The sequence below is a fragment of the Euprymna scolopes genome, chromosome 7 (assembly GCF_053919585.1).
Source record: "Euprymna scolopes isolate OS-2025 chromosome 7, ASM5391958v1, whole genome shotgun sequence".
NCBI classification, from domain to species: Eukaryota; Metazoa; Mollusca; class Cephalopoda; order Sepiida; family Sepiolidae; genus Euprymna; species Euprymna scolopes.
The window spans coordinates 62255839-62278506 of record NC_136488.1 but is presented as its reverse complement, the minus strand read 5'-3'; the positions used below and the strand labels follow the sequence as shown (position 1 = coordinate 62278506).

General features: G+C 33.5%; 1 protein-coding gene across 2 annotated transcripts in view; it reads right to left on the bottom strand.

The window, feature by feature from the left end:
- Positions 1-801: 801 nt before the first annotated feature.
- Positions 802-22668, bottom strand: part of LOC145279763 (kinesin-like protein KIF2A) — a 139602-nt gene continuing 117735 nt past the window's right edge. For both annotated transcript variants that reach the window (XM_080131070.1, XM_080131071.1), the window contains 4 exons: positions 21038-21136; positions 18103-18175; positions 9998-10060; positions 802-2169 (listed from right to left, as the gene is read on the bottom strand). In XM_080131070.1, coding sequence (XP_079987196.1) covers positions 2084-2169; positions 9998-10060; positions 18103-18175; positions 21038-21136 — 321 coding nt within the window. In that variant the 3' untranslated portion in view covers positions 802-2083. The remainder of the gene's footprint in view (positions 2170-9997; positions 10061-18102; positions 18176-21037; positions 21137-22668) is intronic.

Genomic DNA, 22668 nt, shown 5'->3' with positions numbered 1-22668 from the left:
GTTAGTGAACCATTAATTTTCAGTTTTTTTTTCTAGCTCAACAAACCGATTGTTAAATCAATAGAAATTTAAGATATCTTCATCTATTAATTATTGGTCTTTTTTTTTTTCTTTTTTTAATTCAAATAGACCATGATCTTGAATTGTGAGAAAAAAAAATGTTAAAAATAAATTTTTATATTTTCTTTTATTTAATTTTGACTTTGAAACACTTTTATTCAAACTGGCAAAACAACTGATGAAAATAAGCTCTTCAAATATTTGTCATTATTTATCGACACCGAAAGAAAAAGAGCATAAAATCTGGACATTTCTTTAAAGAAATACGAAGATTAAGCAGTAATGTACTTGAAATAAACTCAAAATTATTTAAAAAAAAAAATATCACAAATGAAGTGGATTATAATAAAGATTTCATAATAACGGACAGACTGGGAAATCTACCAGAACAAAAAAAAAAAGTTTTTTTTTTCATAGAAAAAAATTGTTATTCAAAGACAATTCTCTGCCTTTGTATTTTTTTAATGTTATAAAAATAGTTATTCATCCTTTGATTAATTAACTTCAAATTAAAACAATTTTTTTTTTGCAAGAAAGTATTTCTTGCAAAGGGTAAATATAATTTCTGAATAATTTTAATGGATATAAAAAGTTATTGAGTGTGTTAAAATTGAAAATGTTGGAAGAGATGGTGTTCCACATAGGTTAGATATGGTGTTAGGCTAAACCCACTCCTTTCAGCTACCAGCATGACTAATTGGACAAATTTACATAAAAAAAACAACAAAAGAAAGAAACATCTAAAAAAATGCAAATTTATTAGTATTTATATAATGACACCAAACTTAAATAAAAGGTTAATAACAACCTATGGTAAATGTGGAGAAATATTTGAAATATAAAAATGGAGAATTGCGAGAAATTCAACAAGGATCAAACTAACATATTGACTAGCCAGATATTAAAACCCAGGGAAATTGTGATAACCAGTGATAAATTTCTCACCCCGTTAGCAAAGATGATTAATGTAGGAATACTGCCCCGGGCCTATTTTTTTTTTCCTTCTTCCTTTGAAGATTGTAACGAATGTTGGGTGTGGGGGCAGCCAAACCAGCTGTTCTTGAAGGGGTGTCAGGGTGATTTGTGAAGTGTTAACATAAAAGAATTAGGAATAGTTAGGCTTTGACTGCGGCAGAAATAACAAGTGAAAATAAAAGTTATTGACAAAGCAAGATTCGCTCATCTCAGGATTTTTTTGTAGATGTCATTTTATTGTCACAAATTCCTTATCTGGAAGAACAGAATTAAGGAAAGTTTACATGATCCCCAAAATCTGTAAACATAAGTTTAACATCTGGTCTGTCATGAGAACTGAAAGGCAGCTTGTAATAATGAAGCATTATTGTTCATTTTCTGGACTATCACGGTCGAGTGAATAAACAGAAATGAATACCAATTGCTTTTTATGTTAAGTTTTAAAATTAAATTTGTCAACAAGACCCAGAAAAGTGAAATCAGAAAAAGAGGAAGGAATTAGAGAACCCACCTGTGCACATCCAAACCAGATAATCATGGAAGATTGAAGCAACATTAGGCAGGAGTAGACCTGTTTGTCACAAAAAAAAAGGGAGAGGGGGGAAGGGGTCTCCAAAAATTGAACAAAGTCAATATAGCGAAAGAGTTGACAAAATTGGTTAGAACAATTCCCAAGAATTAGCAAAGAGCTAAGCCTGCGAGAAAGATTAATTACCGAAAATTGGATGGGAGGCAAAAAGTAAAAAGAAAAAAAAAAGACCATGCCAGTTTCAGACTGGTTTTCATATAAGCTAAAAATCCTTGTAGCTGAAGAGATGGCGATCGACTGAATTTGATAAACTTAAATACTTTTTCTGAACTTAGACCTTGAACCAGACTCACTACACCAAAAACCAAAGTGCTAGAAAAATTCAGTGAAAATTTTGTTATATTTAAGGTAAAGTGAAGTCCATTAAGGGTCGTTGTGATTCTGATTGGTCCTTTTTGGGGGGAGAGGAGCCAATTGGCAAATCTAGCTTCTTTGAATGGCTATTATCATTTGAAGATTCTATTTTGTTGGTGCTCTCCAATTTTTAATCGTCTTGCTGAGATTTTCTTCTTTTTGCATCTCATCACGGAAATTGATCAGCTTCTCTGAAAAACAAGAATTATTTCAATCAGATTAAACAAAAAAAATTGGTTAAGGCCATATCAACAATTGTGGAAGATTTAATGTTTAATCATTTTTATATTTTTATTTTGTGATAGATATTTGTACACAAACAGTTTATACTTAAATTGGTTATTATCAGCTAACATACTTCCTAACTTCCAGCATTGTCGCAACCGGAAGTGGTGACTAGGCAAATCAGTTCCTTTACTTTTTTTTCTCTCACACATATCTTCCTTGTTCATGTATTCTTTTTTATTATGTTTTTCTGATCATTCATTTTTTTTTTTATTTAATGATCATTGAAAAGTTTTATATTTATTTTAATTAAGAATTATTGAAATTATTTAAAAAAAATTTTTTTTTTAAAAGAATTATTGAAAACATTTTCTGCTCTTAAACAAAAAAAAAAAAAAAAAAAAAAAAAAGAAATTTATTAAAAAACACTTTAAGACTTAAAACAATTTTGGGAATATTATGTATTGAATGTTCTTTTTATGAGGTTTGAAATTTTATTTTGATTCTAAAAATTTTATTTCATAAACATATTTATTATATGATTTCAAATAAAAGAAATTTATTTTTAAAATTAAAAAACATTTTATAATTTCATAAACATAATTCTTATATAATTCCAAATAAAACAAGCCGCGCATGTGGCCACCCTCTGGTGCTGCATGTGAAATGATACCACAAAAAATAGTGAAGAAATGATGAATGTGAGAAGTGTGAAGTTAGTCCTAAAAACAAATATTACTTCCGTTATAGTTAAAAATTGAGTAATTTGATTTGAACTTATCACATTTTTTGCTCTTTTTGGCCTTTTGGGCATCCTAAGAAATTATGGCGCACTTCTCACGATTGTAATTCAATCGTCCCAAGCAACATGCTTTCTCCTGTCGGACTCGTCAACAGTGGGAACACCTGTTTCTTCAATTCTGCGATTTAAAACTTTTCTTGTGACCCCTTTTGAGCTCCTGGGAATGCCGAATCCCAGTGAAAATGGACAGATGGTATATTTGAATTCAGCACCATGGAAAACCACTATATAGACATACATATCAAGTTTTTGAGTAATATCAAAAAAGAGCTCTAAAAACGCATGTTTTCTTTTTAGCCCTAAAAGTCCCAGAGGGATGCGAACCAGAATTTTACCAGGGGCACCTATACTGAATTTATATTGAGAACAATGGCCTCCACATTTTGGCCAAGTTTCAGGAAAACCTAATGGCTGGATCAAATGCTTTGGGGCAAAAAGTGTAATTTTTGGCCATTTTGGGTCAATTTTTACCTCTTTTGAGCCCCTGGGGATGCCGAATCCCAGTTTAAATGGATAACAGTGCAGTTTCAGGCCTTAACACATGTATATTTGAGTCGACCGTGTAAAACCACTATATAGTCAGACATATCAAATTTTTGAGAAATATGAAAAAAGAGCCACAAAAAAAAAAAAAAGGGTGTTTTAGCACTAGAAGTCCCCGGGGACATGGACCAGAATTTTGCCAGGGTCACCCATACTGAATTTATATTAATAATAATGGGATCCACATTTTGGCCAAGTTTCAGAAAAATCTATTGGATGGATCAAAAGTTATGGGGCAAAACATATTATTTTGGACCATTCTGGGGCATTTTTTCACCTCTTTTGAGCCCCTGGGGACGCAATCAGAATTTTTGCAAAACAAATTTTTTTTATTGTGCACATCTATTCAATAAAATACAATTTGTGGCAAAATTTCAGGAAAAACTAATGGACGGTTATCTGGCAACTTTCTGGACTAATGGACACACAGCACTAAAAACATAGGTCCCTCTCCGATAAATCGGGGGACCAATATGAACTTACTTTTTTAATTTTGTTGTTAGAAGTGCAAATAGACTAATTGTCTTATTTTTTTCTGTATCATTTTGTTAATTTTTATTGTATATTTTTCAATAATGTCATTGTTTTATATTTTATTCCAATAAATTGCTTGACAATAGAAATACTGAAGAACAATAAAAGTGAAGGAACTGATTTGCCTTGTCACCACTTCCAGTACCAGCCATGCCAGAATTTAGGAAGTATGTTAGCTGAATTTATTACAAATATTTTTTTTTATTAAAATTGTAAATGTTTTTACCTTACCTGCATATATGTACTATTTAAAAATGTAAACATTATTTCCATTAAGTCATTTATCTGGTGTTGCCCAGGAATCTCCCTTTCATCATGCTCTATTTTGTTTCACAAGTTTTGTTTTACAGAATTTTGAAAGTTTTCCTTTGATTATTAAATCATTAATTGAACTACACTGTTAGAAAAATATAACTAATTCTGTTATGGTAATGTTTTAATATCCCCAAAATTATTGAAGGTAAATATCTTCCCAAACTTTAGATTTTTTAATACATAAGGAGTTTATAAGAATTTTTAGAGTCAGAATTGACTTTCTCTTTGACAGTTTGAATACTTCCAATTCCTTTTCAAATTTTCAAAGAAATTAATTCTTTTTTTTTTTTTTTCAACCAAATTAAAACAGTTATTTTTTATTAATAAACTAAATTCATATTGGTGTATTCAATTTAATAATTAAATTATTTTTTAAATTGGAGTCTTACAATTATTTTATGCTATTACATTTATAAATATTCAACAGTAAATGAAAAAAATATAATTCAATCTTTGTATTAATAAGAACATGTATAAAGTTAGAACATCATGTAAAGTGCTAAGAAATAAGTGTTCCCTATCTGAGGTGATAAGAAAATGTAGCTTTATTTCTTAAAGTGAAGATATCTCCCACAAAGGGATGATGTGACAGCTGATTTTTTTTCAAAGTCAAAGAGTGTAAGCGATTGTTGAGATGGCTTGTTTCTTGTATATTTTAAGTTAAAATAGTTTTGTTCTTCAAGAATATACCACCATACCATCTTTACTATCTGATTGTTGAGATGTATTAGGTTGGTACAAAATGTTACTTTTATATATGATTTCCGAATTAATTCATTGAGATATATATATATAAATACATATATTTTTTTTTACATAGTTATAACCACTTATCAAGGCTAGAGACCACTCGAGGATAAGGGTTAAGAGTGTACAGTAGTCAATTGGACAATATAGTAATCATTATTAATGGAAATTCGGTAAATTTGTTAACTTAAGTGGAACGGCTCATCAAGAACTTGTTTCAGTTTGACTTGAAGACAACCATATTGTAGTCAGCTGGAAAGCAGGAAAACGGAAGACAATTCCACAGGCGTGCAGTTCTAAGAAAGAAGCTTTGTTCATGGAATCTACATTTAGGTTTAGGCACAGATAAAGAGTGGAGGGGAATTATTAATAGTGTTTTCAGCTAGACGAGGGTTTCTTGTGAAAGTTTGGCGAGGGGGGGACCATAGATTGAAGCTCAGTCGAGCACTTGCCATGAAAATAAAGATAAAGCAGAGAAACACGCAACATCTCTTCTGTGAGATAGAGGTTGCAGGGAAAAGAAAAGGACATCCCCTGCGAGGCTACGAAGTCTATTTTGAACTCAATCAAGGCAGGATAAGTACTTTCTAGCAGCTCCTGCCCAAATGTGGCAACAGTACTCCATCCTTGGGCGTACCCGGCTTTTATATAGATAGAGAATTGCATCAGTAGTGAGATATCTACTGGATCAATAGAAGGATTCCTTCCAGCAACTTTGGCAATGGATTTAATGTATGTGTTCCATTTAAGATCAGGAGTAAAGGTCAAGCCCAGAAGCTTGTCAAAACATGAGGCCTCCCCAAGACGAGAGCCATTCATTTCAATTGATGCCAGATGGGGAGCAGAACGTTGATGTAAAGATAGAAACTTGGTTTTAGATGCATTAAAAGTAACCAGCCACTCCTTTCCCCATTGTACCACGAGCTCAAAATCAAAGGAGAGAGAATCGGAGAGAACTTGGTCGTTTACGGTCTTAGATTTGCTACCATAGATAGTAGTGTCATCAGCATAAATGTCTACGAATGATGTAAGGATGTGATTTGGAAAATCAAGAAAAGAGTTGGGCCCAGGACAGACCCCTGAGGGACTCCAGCATTAATACTGTGAGCTTCTGATTTTTGCCCAATTACTACTCTTATAAACCTATATGATTTAATAATTGAGTAGACATTTCCAGCTATACCATAGCTGGAGATCTTGTGAATTAAACCTTTATGCCATGCCCTATCAAAGGGCTTTGATATGTCAAGAGCAATTGCCCTAGAAAGGTTGCCTCTGTCGAGAGATTCGCTAATCCTATGAGATATAACTGTAAGCACATCTGCTGTAGATCTAGCAGAACAGAAACCATATTGTGTGTCATTAAGAAGGTTATTTTTGCTGAGATGCTTGATTACTTCTCTATTTAACACAGATTCCAGCAATTTACTCATGACGCACAGGAAACTTATTGGCCTGTACTGAGAGGGGGATGAGCGATCACCTGAATTCTTAAATACAGGGCATACTGATGAGATTTTCCAGGGTGATGGGAAGCAATTCTCCTTAAGACAACGTTTAAACAGTTTTTTAAATATGGACACTAGTTCTGGTTGAAGTTTTTTTTAGTACTATAATTGGAATACCATCAGGGCCAAGTTGCTTTACTGGAATCAAGGTTTTTGATTAGCTTGGCAACATCATGTACAGATATTTGTATATCACAGTGTGTTTTCTGATACAGGAGGAAATATTGGGGGTTGGCAGCCTTGGTCGCAAAGGGTAGAATTAGCTGCAAAGTTCTTGGCAAAGAATTTGGTTTTGTCTGATGCTGACGAGATTACCTCAGGTCCATTGATAATAGTTGGGATGGAGCACACACTTCTGTTCAGGATTCTGTTTGCTATTTGCCAAAACTGGTGGGAACCAAGCCGCTGCTCAACTACTTTGGACTTAACAGATTGAGCATACAACTCTCTTGTGTTCTTTATTACTTTCTTACAATGGTTGCTAGCAGTCCTGAAAGCGGCTTTAGTCTCCATATATCTATTATGTTGGAAGCAGTGGAAAAAGTGATTTCTGTGTGCAATGGCAGCAGCACACTTTGGAGAGAACCATGGCTGGCTGTTAGGTTTTTGCTGGAACTTTTTCGAGAGTATGAAACGGTCTATACCTACAATTAACCATTCTGTCAGGTCTGATACTATAGAGGACACATTCTTTTTAAACATGGAACACAGAGGTAGATCTGATATAAATGTACGGAAACTATCCCAGTCAGCCATAGTGTATTGATATACTGTATGATGGAGAGGTATGTCTGAGGACTTATTACATTTAATTTTTATCTTAATTGATACAACAGAGTGGTCGGAAGATCCAAGAGGAGATAGAACGGAAACTGAATATAGTGCAGGGCAAGTTATGAGAAAAAGGTCTAGAAGACTCGCATACTGGCCGTCAGTGTCGGGCACACAGGTGGGTTCGTGAACAATCTGAGTGAGGTCATAAGCAATGGAGAAATCATGACAGAACCTCCCCTCATCATCAGTCTTGTTTGAGTGGGTCAACCATTCCATATTGTGAACATTGAAGTCTCCACATACGTGAATGTTAGCTGAAGGATAAGCAGATAGGACGTGGTCAATTTTCTCAGATATGCTTTTAAAGATAGTAACTCCGCTATTGTGGACGCGATAGAGAGTAAATATAAACGCAGTAGTGAGCAAGTGCAACCCAGAAGCACATATAGAGTAAGTTAGGATCTTTTCTGGAGATGTCCCTACCATATGGAAAGCCATCTTTAATATAGGCACATATTCCATGCCCATGGCGATCTTGGGGGACAGATTTGGAAGTTAAGTTAGAGTATCCTTTAATTATGAACTCATCTAGGGAAATAGTCTGTCCAATGCCAGTTTCGCTAAGAAACAATAGGTCTGGTTTAATCTCCTGTAATTGTGTTTCAACCTCTGGAAGGTTGGAACGTAGACTCCTGATGTTGGAGAAGATATGGTAGTGGGGGTCTACGTTAGAAGTTGAAGATCCGGGTTTAATTGTGTATTTTTTCTTGAAACTTGTCATGGACTTTTGAAATTCGTTGACTAGGTTGTCACACTTGCTTAGAGTAGGACAGAGAGGGAAACTAAGAGAAAAGAAGAAACTTTTTTTTTTTTGTAGAACATGATAAAGTAAAGCCGTAACAATTACTCACTAATATGGCATCGAGAAGCCCCACCAGAAGCTACTGCATGGTCCAGAATCCATTCACCAAATGGTAATACAGCAGCTCCAGTACTTTGCATCTGCTGATAGGACAGCCTCCTTAGTGGTTAATCCAAGGTTCGGGTCTCTGACTATCAGGCGGATAACATCAACCCAGATAAAACGTTTACCTCCAGCACCCTTACTAGTGACATGGCTACAAGGATAGACATAGAAACAGAAAATTTCCGACATCTCTGGCGACTGTTTGCGCAAAATACTGCCAACCTAGAATACAGCTTTTTCTTCGCCCTTTCTCAGAAAAATCATTCATTGAAAAAGGAGGACTGAAGGACAACTAAAGAGAAGTGAGATTAACGGGAGCTGCCGATAACACATCCACAATGCGTTCTCTACTCTCCATTGAAAAAAATATATATATTTTATTAAGTATTGTACTTATTCGTTACTGTTTTCAATCTCTTTATTAATTTTTTGCAGCCTTTTCGACAGCATGGAAAAAATTCAAATCTGCACGATTTTCTTGTTCCAGTTCAAACTAGGCTGAAAAGCTGCCGAGACAGTGATGCATTTGGCACAGGAACCACTAATGAACATGCGGCACAATGGTGGGTCAAGAAATTTCGCAATGGTGACAAGAGCCTTGAAAACGAAGACAGTCGCAGCCGGCCGACTGCGGTTGATAATGTACATTAGAAAACTTTAATTGACGCTGATCCTAACAAATCCACGAGAAGTTGCTGTTGAACTCAAGGTCAATCACTTAGCATTTAAAACAAATAGGGAAGTCAAAAAATGGATAAATGTTGTTGCATGAATTGAATGATAAAAAAATTGTCATTTTGAGGTGCCTTCTAATCTCATTCTACGCAACACAAATGACCCATTTCTTGAGCGGATTATGATGCGAAGTTGATCCATCACGACAACAGGCGACGTTTGACACAGTGGTTGGATGCTGAAGAAACTCCACAACACTTCCTATCGCCGGAACTGCACAAAAGAAGAAAAAAAAAAAAAAGAAAAAAAAAGGGTTATGGTGATTGTTTGGTGTCTCATCCATCACAGCTTCTTGAATCTGGATGAAACAATTACAGCAGAGAAGTACTGCCGACAATTGACGAAATGCACAAGAAGCTCCAACATATATGCCAGAGATTGGTCAATATGAAAAGAACAATTCTCCTCCATGACAATGCTCACCTGCATGTTGCTCAACTGACCCTGCAAAAGCTGAACGAATTGGACTACGAGACTGCTTCATCCGCCATATTCACCGGACCTCTCGCCCACCGATTATCACTTTTTTTAAGCATCTTGACAACTTACTGCTTCAAAAGTTGAGATGATGCTGAATCAGCTTTCAATGACTTCATCACTTCCAGAACTCCGGATTTCTATGCTAATGGGATAAATAAACTTGTTTCTCATTGGCAAAAATGTGCCGATTCTGATGGTTCTTATTTCAATGAATAAAGTTTATTTTGAAAGGAGTATGATCTTTTGAAGTTGAACGTCAAAAAACAACATTTTTGCACCAACCTAACACATCAATATAGGTAATATGCAACGTATCTACACCTTTTGCTTGCACTTTTAAATGATCATATCTCGGCGAATATTTCTAAATATAAAATGTAAACACTTACCATGGAAACATTTAACTTCGTTCATGTGCTTTCTAAGAAGGATATCCAGAGATTTGGTATATTCTATAAATAAAAAAGAAAGAAAAGAAAACACATTTTGTAAGCTAAATTCACAAAATTCACAATTATTTAAATAGAACAGACATTAAAAATGTTTGAATTACAAATACATGTAGAACTAGATTGACTTCTTAGACTCTTTTGAAAATCTTATTTTTATCAATAATCTCATTTCAACAAAACTCGTCAAGTCAGAGTTGTATGCTACTGCAATTACTACGAGATGAATAAAGTAAAGAAACTTGTTAATCAGAATTTTAGTTAGATTTTTGGACAAAACTTTAGACATTAGCAAAAAGTTGCATTTTTGGAGAGGATGAAATAATGATTACTTTCAGCAGCATAGAGATAAAGCAAACTTTTAGACATTTTTATGATCATCCGTATTTAAATCATGTAAATAACGATTAGTAACTTTTTATTGCAATTTGGGGGAGAGGAACCGATTTGTATACTTTTAAGAGACTGACAATCTATCTATACTCCTATAAATTCGTTTTTCTTTTGTGTGTATTGATATTCATATTAAAAACCCTCTTTCTATTTAAAAAGAAAATACAATTTTCTTATATATGGGTCGTGGAGATGCATTCACTAGCAAAAGATATAGCTAATTTGCATTTTCTTTTAAGCATTCATTTTAATTTATTCCCTATTAGTTGTTTTGGTTTTTTCTTATGGGATGATCATCTTTAGTTAACTATTACGTGTAATTATATTCATGCAGATATTCTACATGATTTATACTTGCATAATATTTGCGTAAAAAGTTTCCATATATATTTATGTATACGTATATATTTTTGTTTAACAAATTTTGCCTACCAAACTCCTCCTAGAGTTTTTGATCTACAGACATGAAACTTCATATATAAGGTATTTGAATCCCTGCAAAACTTTATATTTGGGTTTTAGCCAGGAAAAAAATTGGTGCAAAAGTGTAAAAATTAAAAAAAAAAAATGAAATTTGCCAGGTGAAGGTGGAACGCTGCCATTACGAATGCATAAGGTAGTTGATATTGGTTCATGTTTTAAATTTTAGCCTTGCAGTAAACATGTTTTCATAGCCCATTCATTGACAGCAGAGGCAAAATAAATCGTGAGCTGAAAGTTTTGGTTTTGATTCTCGGTGGTGGCGCATCAGTCTTTTTTTTTTTATACTTTTGAAATCATCACTATATGTTGCATCCAATCTATCTATATATCTATAAAAGTGACCGTGTCTGTGTGAGTACATTTCCGTATGCAATAACTGTCAATTTTAAGTCTACAGACTCGAAATTTGATATACAGGGTATTGAGATTTGGGAAAAATCTTTGTGATCGGTTTTTGGCCAGAAATTTGGCTGTTCAAAGTTTAATGATTTGACCTTTGAGAACTCTACAAAACTCCTGAGAATTTTGGGTCTTATTTTCTCTACTGCTCTCCCTCGACCCAGTACTGTACCCTAATAAACAAAGTCTCTGACAGCATAGATACAGCACTTTCCCTCGACACTAGAGCACAAGTGCATGTATTTGGTGACTTCAATGTCTACCACAGCAACTGGCTTGAATTTTCTACTTACACAGACGCAGCTGGTACTACAACACGTAACTTCTCTATATCTCATTCCCTATCACAGATGGTTATGTTTCCAACCCGTTTCCCAGACCAGCAAGAACAACATGCATCACTTCTAGATCTGTTTCTGACCACAGTTCCCGATGACTAATGAATGCCCACAGCTCTCTTGGGAACGCTGATCATGCAGTGGTAATGGTTGAAATTGCCCTAAACTCTAGAGCCAAAACTGAAGAGCCACTACTCAAAACAACGAGATATAAAAAGGCTGACTGGGAAGCTACCAAGGACCTACCTCATCAGGGACGCTCCATGGCAAAATATCTTTTCACTTCCTGCTGAATATTGCGCAATTGAGACCACTGAATGGTTCAAAGCGGCAATTGAAGCACATGTTCCCACACGCAAATTCTATAGCAAACCCCACTCTCCCCAATGGTTAACTTCAACTTGTGCAGCTGCCATAGCACAAAGGCAGCATGCGTACCACAAATTTAACAGACATAAGTCCAGTTCAAAGACAAAAATACATAGAAGCCAGAAATAACTGTAAGAAAGAAATAGCGACAGCTAATAGAGAATTTACTGAAACCACCAAAAAACGCATCGAAGCACAGAAATTAGGAACCTGTGACTTCTGGAAAATCTACAACAGTGTAGAAAATAATGGGCAATCAACAATTCCCCCACCATCCAACAATCATGAGGTTGTTTGCACGGCAACTGAAAAGGCTAACATGCTTGCCAGTCAGTCTGCCTCCAACTCCACACTGGACTCTGCTAACCAACCCCTCCCTGATTTTTCTTTGCAGACAGACGCCACACTAGACAATCTGAAAATCACCCCTGCTCAAGTGCATATTATCATAAGAAAGCTTGACATTGCAAAAGCATGTGGACCCGATCTCATCCCGGCAGTGCTATTAAAAAAGTGCGTCACCGAAGTAGCTCCAGTTCTCTCCAAATTTACAACAAATGCCTTAGTGAATCTTGCTTTCCTGCCTACTGGAAAACTGCTTCTGTAGTGCCAGTTTTCAAGACTTCTGGCAAAAGAACTGACCCAGTAAATTATCGCCCCATTAGCCTGCTCCCACTTTTTGCCAAAATATTTGAGACCATAATTAATCAAGCTCTAGTCCATCACCTTACAGATGCTAAACTTCTGACTGACCAACAATATGGATTTAGGCAAGCCCGTTCCACAGCAGACATCCTAACTGTAATCTCAGAACGTATATACCAGTCACTGGACAAAGTGGGGGTGGGGAGTAGAGTGATAGCTCTAGATATATCTAAGGCTTTTGACAGGGTATGACATGAGGGTCTTCAAGAAAATCAGATCATACGGCATCACTGGAAGAATACATAACATAATTAGAGCCTTCTTAGATAAAAGAAAAATCCAGGTTGTCCTTGACAGTCGTACATCTAAACAATATAATATAAATGCAGGAGTGCCTCAAGGGTCTATCGTTGGGCCTCTGTTATTCCTAATATTCATAGATGACCTTCCTGACAAAATTGTCTGTGAGATGGGTATGTATGCTGATGACACCACGCTCTATAACAGACACGACAGAAAAACAAATGCACACATATCTAAAGAAATGGCAAAAACACTAGAGGAAGACCGATCCGTAGTGGAATGGGAACAAAAATGGATGGTCACCTTCAATGCTGCCAAGACTAAACTTGTTTCCTTCAATAATTACAAGAAACCTTTCCTACCACCAATAGCAATGGCCAATGACTATCTGAAAGTACATCTTTTAAACTCCTTGGCCTAACGTTCACAGGAAACATGAGTTGGAACAATTACATTGAGAACATTGCCAGGACCGCTACGAAGAAGGTGAGTTCTCTCTAACGTGCTAGAAAGCTATTAATGCCTGAAAGTATCCTATACCTCTATAAGGCCACCATTCGCCCATGTATGGAGTATTGTTGTCATATTTGGGTTGGTGCATCTGCCACTAGTCTGTTACTCCTAGACAAGGTTCAAAAGAGTCGCCAATCTGATAGGTCCTGAACTGTCAGCTAAACTTCAGCCTCTGTCACATCGACGAAATGTTGCATTCTGACGAACTGCAAGCACTAGTGCCCCTTCGACGTAAATACCCCCGACAAACCCTGACAAGCAGCTAAATCCCACCCCTTCACAGTAGAGATCCCTAGATGCAAGAGAGCCTTCTACTCCAGTAGTTTCCTCCCCAGAACAGCTAGACTTTGGAATTCTCTTCTGGGTCCCTGCTTCCCCGACTGTATTGACATGCAGAAGTTCAAGTGCAATGTGAACTGACATCTTGCTGCCCAACTTCCTACACAGTATCCCTGATGCTTATGTCCCTGATAGTAGCCCCCTACAACAAAGTGGCAATGTGCCTTGTTTGGGGTGAAAATGTAATTCAAAAAAACAAAAAAAAAACACTTGAAATTTTAGATATAGATTCCTTGGACATGGATCTAACTTAATACCTTGATTTAAGCCCAAAACAATAAATGTTAAGGGGTCATAACAGGGGTCAAAGTTAAAAAAATTGATTGCTTTTTTTGTTTTTTGCTCAACATACACCAAACACCCGGGCAACGCTGGGCTGAAATGCTAGTTTATGCTTATTTGAAGGTATTTTTTACTTGTGCAAGGGAGCAAAAACTGGAAAGTTTCTGAAGTCACCATTAATTGGTTGATGTAAATAATAAATCATAACTTTTGATAACATTATTTGTTTAATGTTTCGAAAGAGGAATCCATTTATCATGTTAATAATTGTACAGAGTTTTAGCATCTTATCACATCTTTTGTGTTCTCTCAGGAATATCCAACTATCACTGATTCTTCATTTTATATACACTACACTAGAGCAAGGAATTAGCACTGTTGAAAGTCTGGTATAAAAATTCTTTTTTTTTTTTTTCTGAGATTCATTCTCATTGAACTGATTGTGATGATTCTGTTTGGTAAAACTAAAAACCTCAATGTTAGCCTTCTACACATCAGTTCTCAATCAAACTCACGTGCCATCAGATTGTACCCCTGGATACACTATGAAGATATTCGTATACATTTTTGTTGTGCAGTTTAAATAAAGCAATGAACTCTGGTATTTTTACTTTTTGAGAGCATGACTTCTGTAGATTATATATTTTTTTCTTATTTATAAAGGAATCACCATTTCTCAAGATCTGGAAACCACTTGATGGTAAGGGTTAATGAGTGTAAGGTGGTCAGCGAGACAACAGTGTAGTGATCGTAGTGGTGGAAATTCAGTAGAATTTGATTTAAGGGGTGGCTCAGCAAGAACTTGTTTACAAATGTAAGAAGACAACCCTGTTGTAGTTAGCTGGAAAGCAAACCCTCAGTACTAAGTTCCACAGGTAGGAAGTTGTAAGAAAAAAGATTTTTTCATGGAATTTACATTTAGATTTTGGCCAGATAGAGAATGGAGTAAATTGTTGACAGTGGTTATAGGTAGAAGAGTGCTTATGTACACAACTTTGTGATCTAAACCACATAATGTACCTTACATGATTCACAGTACACACATTCTATAGATCTTGTTTATGAGTGTTCTTTGATTGCGATTGAATTGAAGTTGGCTTATGGATAGCTTTACAATGCTAGAAAGTCTTACAAATCATGAGCCCAAATTGAGTACCAAGCTGAAGGTAGATGCCATTGCTGTTCACATCCCTCACTATACTCACTTGATGGAAATTTCATATCAAATCATCCAGACCGTGTCACAATTGACTCACAGATTTTTTTTTAAAAACTAACCAGTAGTAAGTGTTATAATTAATACAAAATGAAAAATTTGAACCTCTAAATCCAGATTGCTCAGAAAAAAAAAAAGAATTGTTAATATTTTGTGTGAAAACCACAGCATTGAGATATTTGAGAGCCATGAAATTTTAAGTTTTTGAGATAGTTGAATAAAATAAGATTTTTAAAAATACTTTTTAAAAAAATCAACAATTTTTAAGCTATACTACAACTTGTGCAAATTTTTAAAAAACTAAAAAAACTTGATGTAACACTATAGGTAAATGATAAGTAATTTTAAAAAAGAATGGAATTGAAAACTCTTGTTCTCTTCTCATTGGCTAAATTAGCTACTGGAAATGAACAATTTTTTCCTAACCATTTGTATATTCTTGGTTCAATCCAATAAGAGCAAGATGAATGAGGAACTGATTTACTTTTCTGATGATTGTGATGAACAGTAGAAAAGTCAGTTTTATCAAGTTAATTGCTTTGCAATTATGTATGCAGAACATTATTTCAAAGGACAACATAATATTAAAGACTGGCTTTCCAGTAGTGATGAAATGATTCCAATATCCCCCCCTCCCGATACAATTACTGATTTTGATTATTTATAAATATCCAAATATTTAACTATAAAATGGTTATTTTGTCCCGACTACTGTAAAAAAATGTGCATATATTTTCTCAAACGTAAAAACACTTGTGAGGAGGTGGCATATAGATTTTCGTTTTACTGGAAGTTTAAATCAATAAATATTTATTTTATTATTACTACCAGCAGTGAAAGATATTTTTTTTAAACAAAATCAAATAAAAATAATTAAAGGAATCGTTTTTTGGCATCGGAAAATAGGCACAAATTTTTCCAATTCTGATACTCCCAAAAGTTTTCCTTTGTTTTTTTTTTTTTATTTTTTTTATTCCAGATTAATCATCCCAACAATACTTTCCAGTCATGCTGTCAAGTTTTATAATCTGTTGAAAAGTTAAAACATTTAAAAACATTTAAATGAAATTCAAAGCTTTTAGCCATTTTGTTTTTAATAATTTCTTAATGAAGCCTCTGAACTTAGAAAACATTCAACAAAATCCTATAAGGTAAAACAAGTTTACAACAACAGAAAAATAACAAATGATTATACAGCAACCAATTACATAATTAATAGAATACATTGTCACAAGATTGTTTCCCTGAGGACTACAACATGGCGCTCTTCATATCTAAAGTAACTTAACACTTTTCATAAAGTATCCTCGTAAGACATTCCCACCTAACGTACAACCCTTCTTTACTGTGGTAGGAAGGATGGTAATTTGTTCAATGGCAACATTTTGTTTTTAGCATAGATGACATCGAAAAGAACACTCCAGTTATACTGGAAGCTTTTGTAATAATCTGTTGAAAAGCAAAGCTATTATAAACATTTAAATAAAACAAAAGTTTTTGACATTTCTTAATGGAATTTTTGGACTTTGAAAATCTTCAAAAGAATGTTAATAGTTAATACATCAAAGAAAAGAAACCACTGCAAATCTGATAAAAATGAAAGTTAAAATATCAAACTTTTGTTATAATTAAGTTAATTTGATGTGTTAGCTTTTTAAATTATAAACTTTATAGTTAAGGTCAAACAATGATTTTAAAGAATTTGGAGATCTACAAAATTTATTTCTATAGACAATTTTTTTTTTTTCACTTTGAATACATATTTTATTTTTAATATTTCATTTTGATGAGTTGATAATTCTGGCTGCCTATGTATATCTATAAAAGTAAAATTGTGTGTGTACATTTCCCTACCAAACTACTGTCAATTTTCAGTCTTCAGACTCGAGATTTGGGAAAATCTTTTTCATCAGTTTCGGCCAGAAATTTGTCTGTCAAGAGTTAAATTTCAACGATTTGTCCTTTGAAAACTCTACCAAACTCCTCCCCCAATTTTGGGTTTAAACACTTGAAATTTCAGATGTAGGTTACTTGGACATGGATCTAACTTTTTAATTTGATTTGAGCCCAAAACAATAAATGTTAAGAGGTCAAAATTTAGGTCAAATTAAAAAAATTTTTTACCTCTGCGGTCTACCAAATTACTCAGCTAATTTTTGGTCTAAACATTTAAATTTTACATAAAGTATATTCAGACATAGGGCAAGCTTTTTAATTGGTTTTTGGCTGAAAATTTGGCTGCCAAGGGGTCAAAGTTGAAAAGATTTGACCTTTGCGTTCTCTAGCCAGCTATTCAGCAAATTTTGGGTTTAAACATTTGAAATTTTACATAAGGGGTATTCAGACATGCAGCAAGCTTTTGATTCAGTATTTGGATGAAAATTTGGCTGCCAAGAGGTTAAAGTTGAAAGAGTTGACCATTGCAGACTACCAAATTCCTCCACCAATTTTGGGTCTAACCACTTAAAATTTTAGATGTAGGTTACCTGGACAGGAGACAAACTTTTTAATATATATATATATATATATTATATATATATATACACACACACACACAAAGTTATGAACAGTACATAGGGCCTGAACAAAGCCGGGCTGAATTGGTAGTATTAAATATTAATAAGGAATATCTTTATGCAATTTCATTACAAAATTTATAATAGAATTTAAAACAATGACTTCAAAACAAACTGACAGAAATTTTATGAAAAAAATTGATATGTGGTCATGATCAAAATATGAACATTTTACAAATAATTTAATACCTTCAACATCATAATCAACCTGTTCCGTCATGACGATTAATTTTCTGCTGTCAATCAAAAATTTCTGTGTATGCTGAAAAATAAAAAGACAAAGTTTATGAAATTAGCTTTTTGAAACAAGAATATCAAATATGGATTTTCAAAGAATTTACTTTTTAAATGTCTAAATTACATTAGAAAATACAAATCAATTGACATTTTTTTTAATGGGGGGGGGGAAATATCCTTCGTGCAGAGTAAAACCTGAAAAAATGTAATATTTTAATAAAATGGTAAATGCTTATTCTATGAATTAAAAATGTTACCTAAGGTTTATATTTTGTCCATTTTTTAAGAGCAATAATCCTTTTTTTATTCAAATCTTTAAAACAAAATTAGATTCTTCTCTTCAATAGTCTTATGACATTAGAGGATAAGAAAATTATGTATTCATCACATTCAGTTTTATGTTCATTTTACATCTTGGCATGTGTTGGACAGCTTTTAAAAATTGACTTCCAAACCAACCAATTTCTAATTTCCTGCTTTCTATAAAATCCATCCCTACAACTTCCATATTTTCCTATACCATCACAAGTCACCTATTACCTCATCCATTCTTTCAATGCAATCAAAGTATCCTGTTCTGCACACATCTCTATATACTGTCTAGATTTAATCTTCCTTTGAGGTCATCAGAACTAAGTATATCTGTTATAGTCACATTACACATCCATCATATTATTCTACTATCATTTCTTTCCATGTAACATGTACTCAACCCTCACTGGGCAGGTGTTGCGCGCATAAATCACACTATGTACACATGCTTAATCAATTGAATTTGAAATACACCAAAATTATAAGTAATTTTGTAATGCAATACATTATGTGATCACAGTGAACAGAAAGAGATTCAAAATAACATTTATGCATTGAGTGTTTACACAGACGAAATTACCTCACGAACAGAGTTACCTACCTTGGTAAAATTCTTAGAAAATAATTTAAATATATTTAAAAAGTAGTTAAATATAGAATATAGTAAGATTCTGGTCATATTGGAAAGTAATGTTTCTGTTTTTGTTTTTTTTTAAATTTTGTTTTTGCTATGCATCTATGTGTGTATGGATAGTTTTCATTTGGCTGGATTAAACTATTCTTTATTTCCAATTTCACAGATACACAGCCTAATTCCTCAACTAGCATTATCCTAAACATTCCAACTACCTTTTTCATGACAGTCTTGTCACTCAGCATTCTATAAACAATTTTATGCCACTAAAATTTCTTTCCTAACCAAGCTATCTTGGTTACATGGACCAATACTCATCTATTTTTAAGATGCACACAGATTCCATATACCTAACTTCACTACTAAGATATTGCGACAAACAAATAATTTGTAAATACATGGCTTGCTTCCCTACCATCCTCTCTGCCTTTTGGAACTCCTTACTCTCACCCATGGTACTCACTCACACACACACACACACACACACACACACATATGAATTTGTATTCCTTGTTCCATTTTTACAGCATACTTTTAGTTTGTTTTCTTTTTGAAAACGACAGATATATCTTAAAATTATCAAAGACATTTTACCATCCCAATTATATTTAACAAATTCATATTTACTAATTTATTTTGAAAAATAGATATCAGAAGACTTATTTAAATGCGACCTTTGTCTGATTTTGGTCATAAATCACATCACGATCTTGGTATCCTACATTGTTAACAATCTTCGTAAACACGTGCTTTGTTATATCAATATGCATTTCTGCAAAAGTTTCTTTGAAGTAGAGATTGGCAGAAAACCACTTTTCTAAGTAAGATTATTCCTTATTTATATTTTCCTTTAGTCATTGTTGCATTCTTTGTAATTTTGTATTTGTTCTACATTGTTGTCTGGTGTTTCTTTTCTTTATTATTTGGCATAGTTGTTAGGAGTCATGTACAAATGCTAAACAGATCAAAATAATCAAAAAATTCCAGAAATGCCACTGATTTTTGTAAACTTTTAATAAACTTGCCATCACAGAACTGTCACTAACTTGTAGAAGACATGAATGGCTGTATTCATAGCCATAATCATTCCACATCAACTGCATACCTGAAAGATATGAAAAAGTGATTTTGGCAAAGTCAAAATGGAATCCCTACCTTTGTTGTCCACATCATCAATGGAAATTTAAATCAAAGATTATTTTTTTTTACTCCATCACCAAGTAATGGCCTTTGCAGTCACCCATAGATGCACTCTCATTGATTTCATCTGATCAAAAGAAAGGCAGAATTCTCCATTCGTTTTCTGACTTCATGGAACAGCTGAGAAAATCATGATATCTACCATATCCAAATTCAAAATGGACAAGCGTGCAGACTAAATAGATTTACATACCCTCTCCATTTAAAAAAAATCTTTTTTTTATAGATAGCTTGTTGCATTCAGCAATATTTTATCGCCAATAAATTCAATTTGATCATTTGTTAAATGAAGGGAGAATGCTGGATATATAATCCAGTATGCTTACTGACGAGTTGAGAAGTTCTTGAATTAAATTTGAACAAGATATAATGCCAGGTTCCTTGTTTTGTTTACAATGACAACTTGTACCAGCTGTTCTCACATAATCCCTGTAAGCATAGTTTTAATACCACAGTCCATTTAGAAGGTCTTATTCGTAAATCCTCACGGCGGATACTAGAAACAAACAAAAAAGAAAGCACTTTGCAATTTTAGAGAGAGAGCTCGAGAGAGAGCTCTGTGTTTCTCAGCTTTATTGTTCAGCAGTTAAATTATTTAAAATTAGCTTTGTGTATTATGGACACTAAAACCACACATGTCACTCAGTCCATTTCAACAAAATCATCCATTATATTGCTGTCCTAATTTTTTTTGGTATTCAATTTTGCTTTATCTTTAAAAACTCGAAAGGTAATACTTACATCGTAAACATTCTTCTGGTCATCTAATAACTCGTCTTCCATTTCTTGCATGTGATTTATCACTTCATGCAACGTCAGCATTTCATCAGTTACTTCTTCCTAAGAAAGAAGAAAATTATATCAATTTATATGGCCCAGAAAAAAAAAAATCTATATAAATATCAATGTTTGTTCATTAATTACAGAAATCAATATGTAAACTGAACATTGAAATAAGTTATAAGGGTTAAATGTTTTGCAGAATCTAAAAAACCTTCCATTCTATCTGGAACCACTGGGGGAAATTATTGGTTAGGTCCATAATATAACTGAAATATATTAGAACATAAAGGTACAATTTCTTTTTTAAAAATGGACTACATAAAATAAACAAAGAATATCTCAATGAATAATGTATATAAAAAGGTTTAAACATTTAAATATTTTTATTTGTAGTTTTAAGAGTTCAAATACACGAGTCATTTACTATTTTACAGACTCAACAAGTAGGTTTTAAGAAAATATCAACATGCCAACATTTTTTTATTATTAGTCGACATTATATTGCAAATGTTATTTTTTTTTAACTTTCTTTTAAATGTAAAAATTGTGAACATTTAAATATACTTGAAATTATTTCTGATCAGCAATATATCTTCACATGGGCAACACTGGGTGAATACTACTAATATATATATATATATATATATATATATATATATATATATATATATATAAGACACAGATATACATAATGTCTGTGCATGTGTTCCCTACAGACAGAAAGATTAAAGAATCTACATCAAATCTAAAAGTGTAAAATTAACTAAAGATAATGAAAAAGTTCCCAAATCTCCAACTGCACTCCTAAGTGGGGCTATGGAGCAGGTTTTGTCATTGGGTCAAGCTTTTCAATATAATTATGTAATAATGAAATAAATAAAACTCTTCAAAGGGAGAGGGGGGGGTCACGAAACTTGGAAAGAGTGGTTTTAGTAGTGCTCTAGAAGCATCCAAAGTATTATTTTTTCACTCATCACTTAAAAAAAAAAAAAAAAAAAAAAAAAGGAAAAAAAAAAAACAGGTCATATATGTGAGATTACATTTAGGGTTATATAACATCCAAAAGTGCTCAAGATCTTAGATTGAGCAGATGTGTTTAAACCCAATGTTGCCCTGGGAAAAAGAATTTTTGTCTTTTGTTAAATCCGTGTTGCCCAGAATCCATAATAGTAATATTTGACAAATTCACCTCCTTTTTCACAAATATATCCGAAGACTTAGAATCAACATCAATGATGTTGAATCCTTTCTTCTAATAAATTCCCAAGATATCCTTGCACTAAGTGAAACTAATCTACGTTGCTCTAATTATTTTGACATCACTAGATACTTCTTATTCTATCATATGGATTCTGATAAAAATATGAATTAACTTGGAATTAATGTTCAGAACACTTTCCCCATGACTAAAAAACGGTCTAGAATCAGATAATAAAGCCCGCATACAATTCAAAAAATTCCAAGGCATAGTTATTGAGAAAAGTGTGGATGGACGAATGGACGAACAGACAAGGGTGAATAATTTACAGGTCCACTCTCCTTTTATCGGGGAACCAAAAATGAAAAAAATAAATAAATAATGGCAAAAG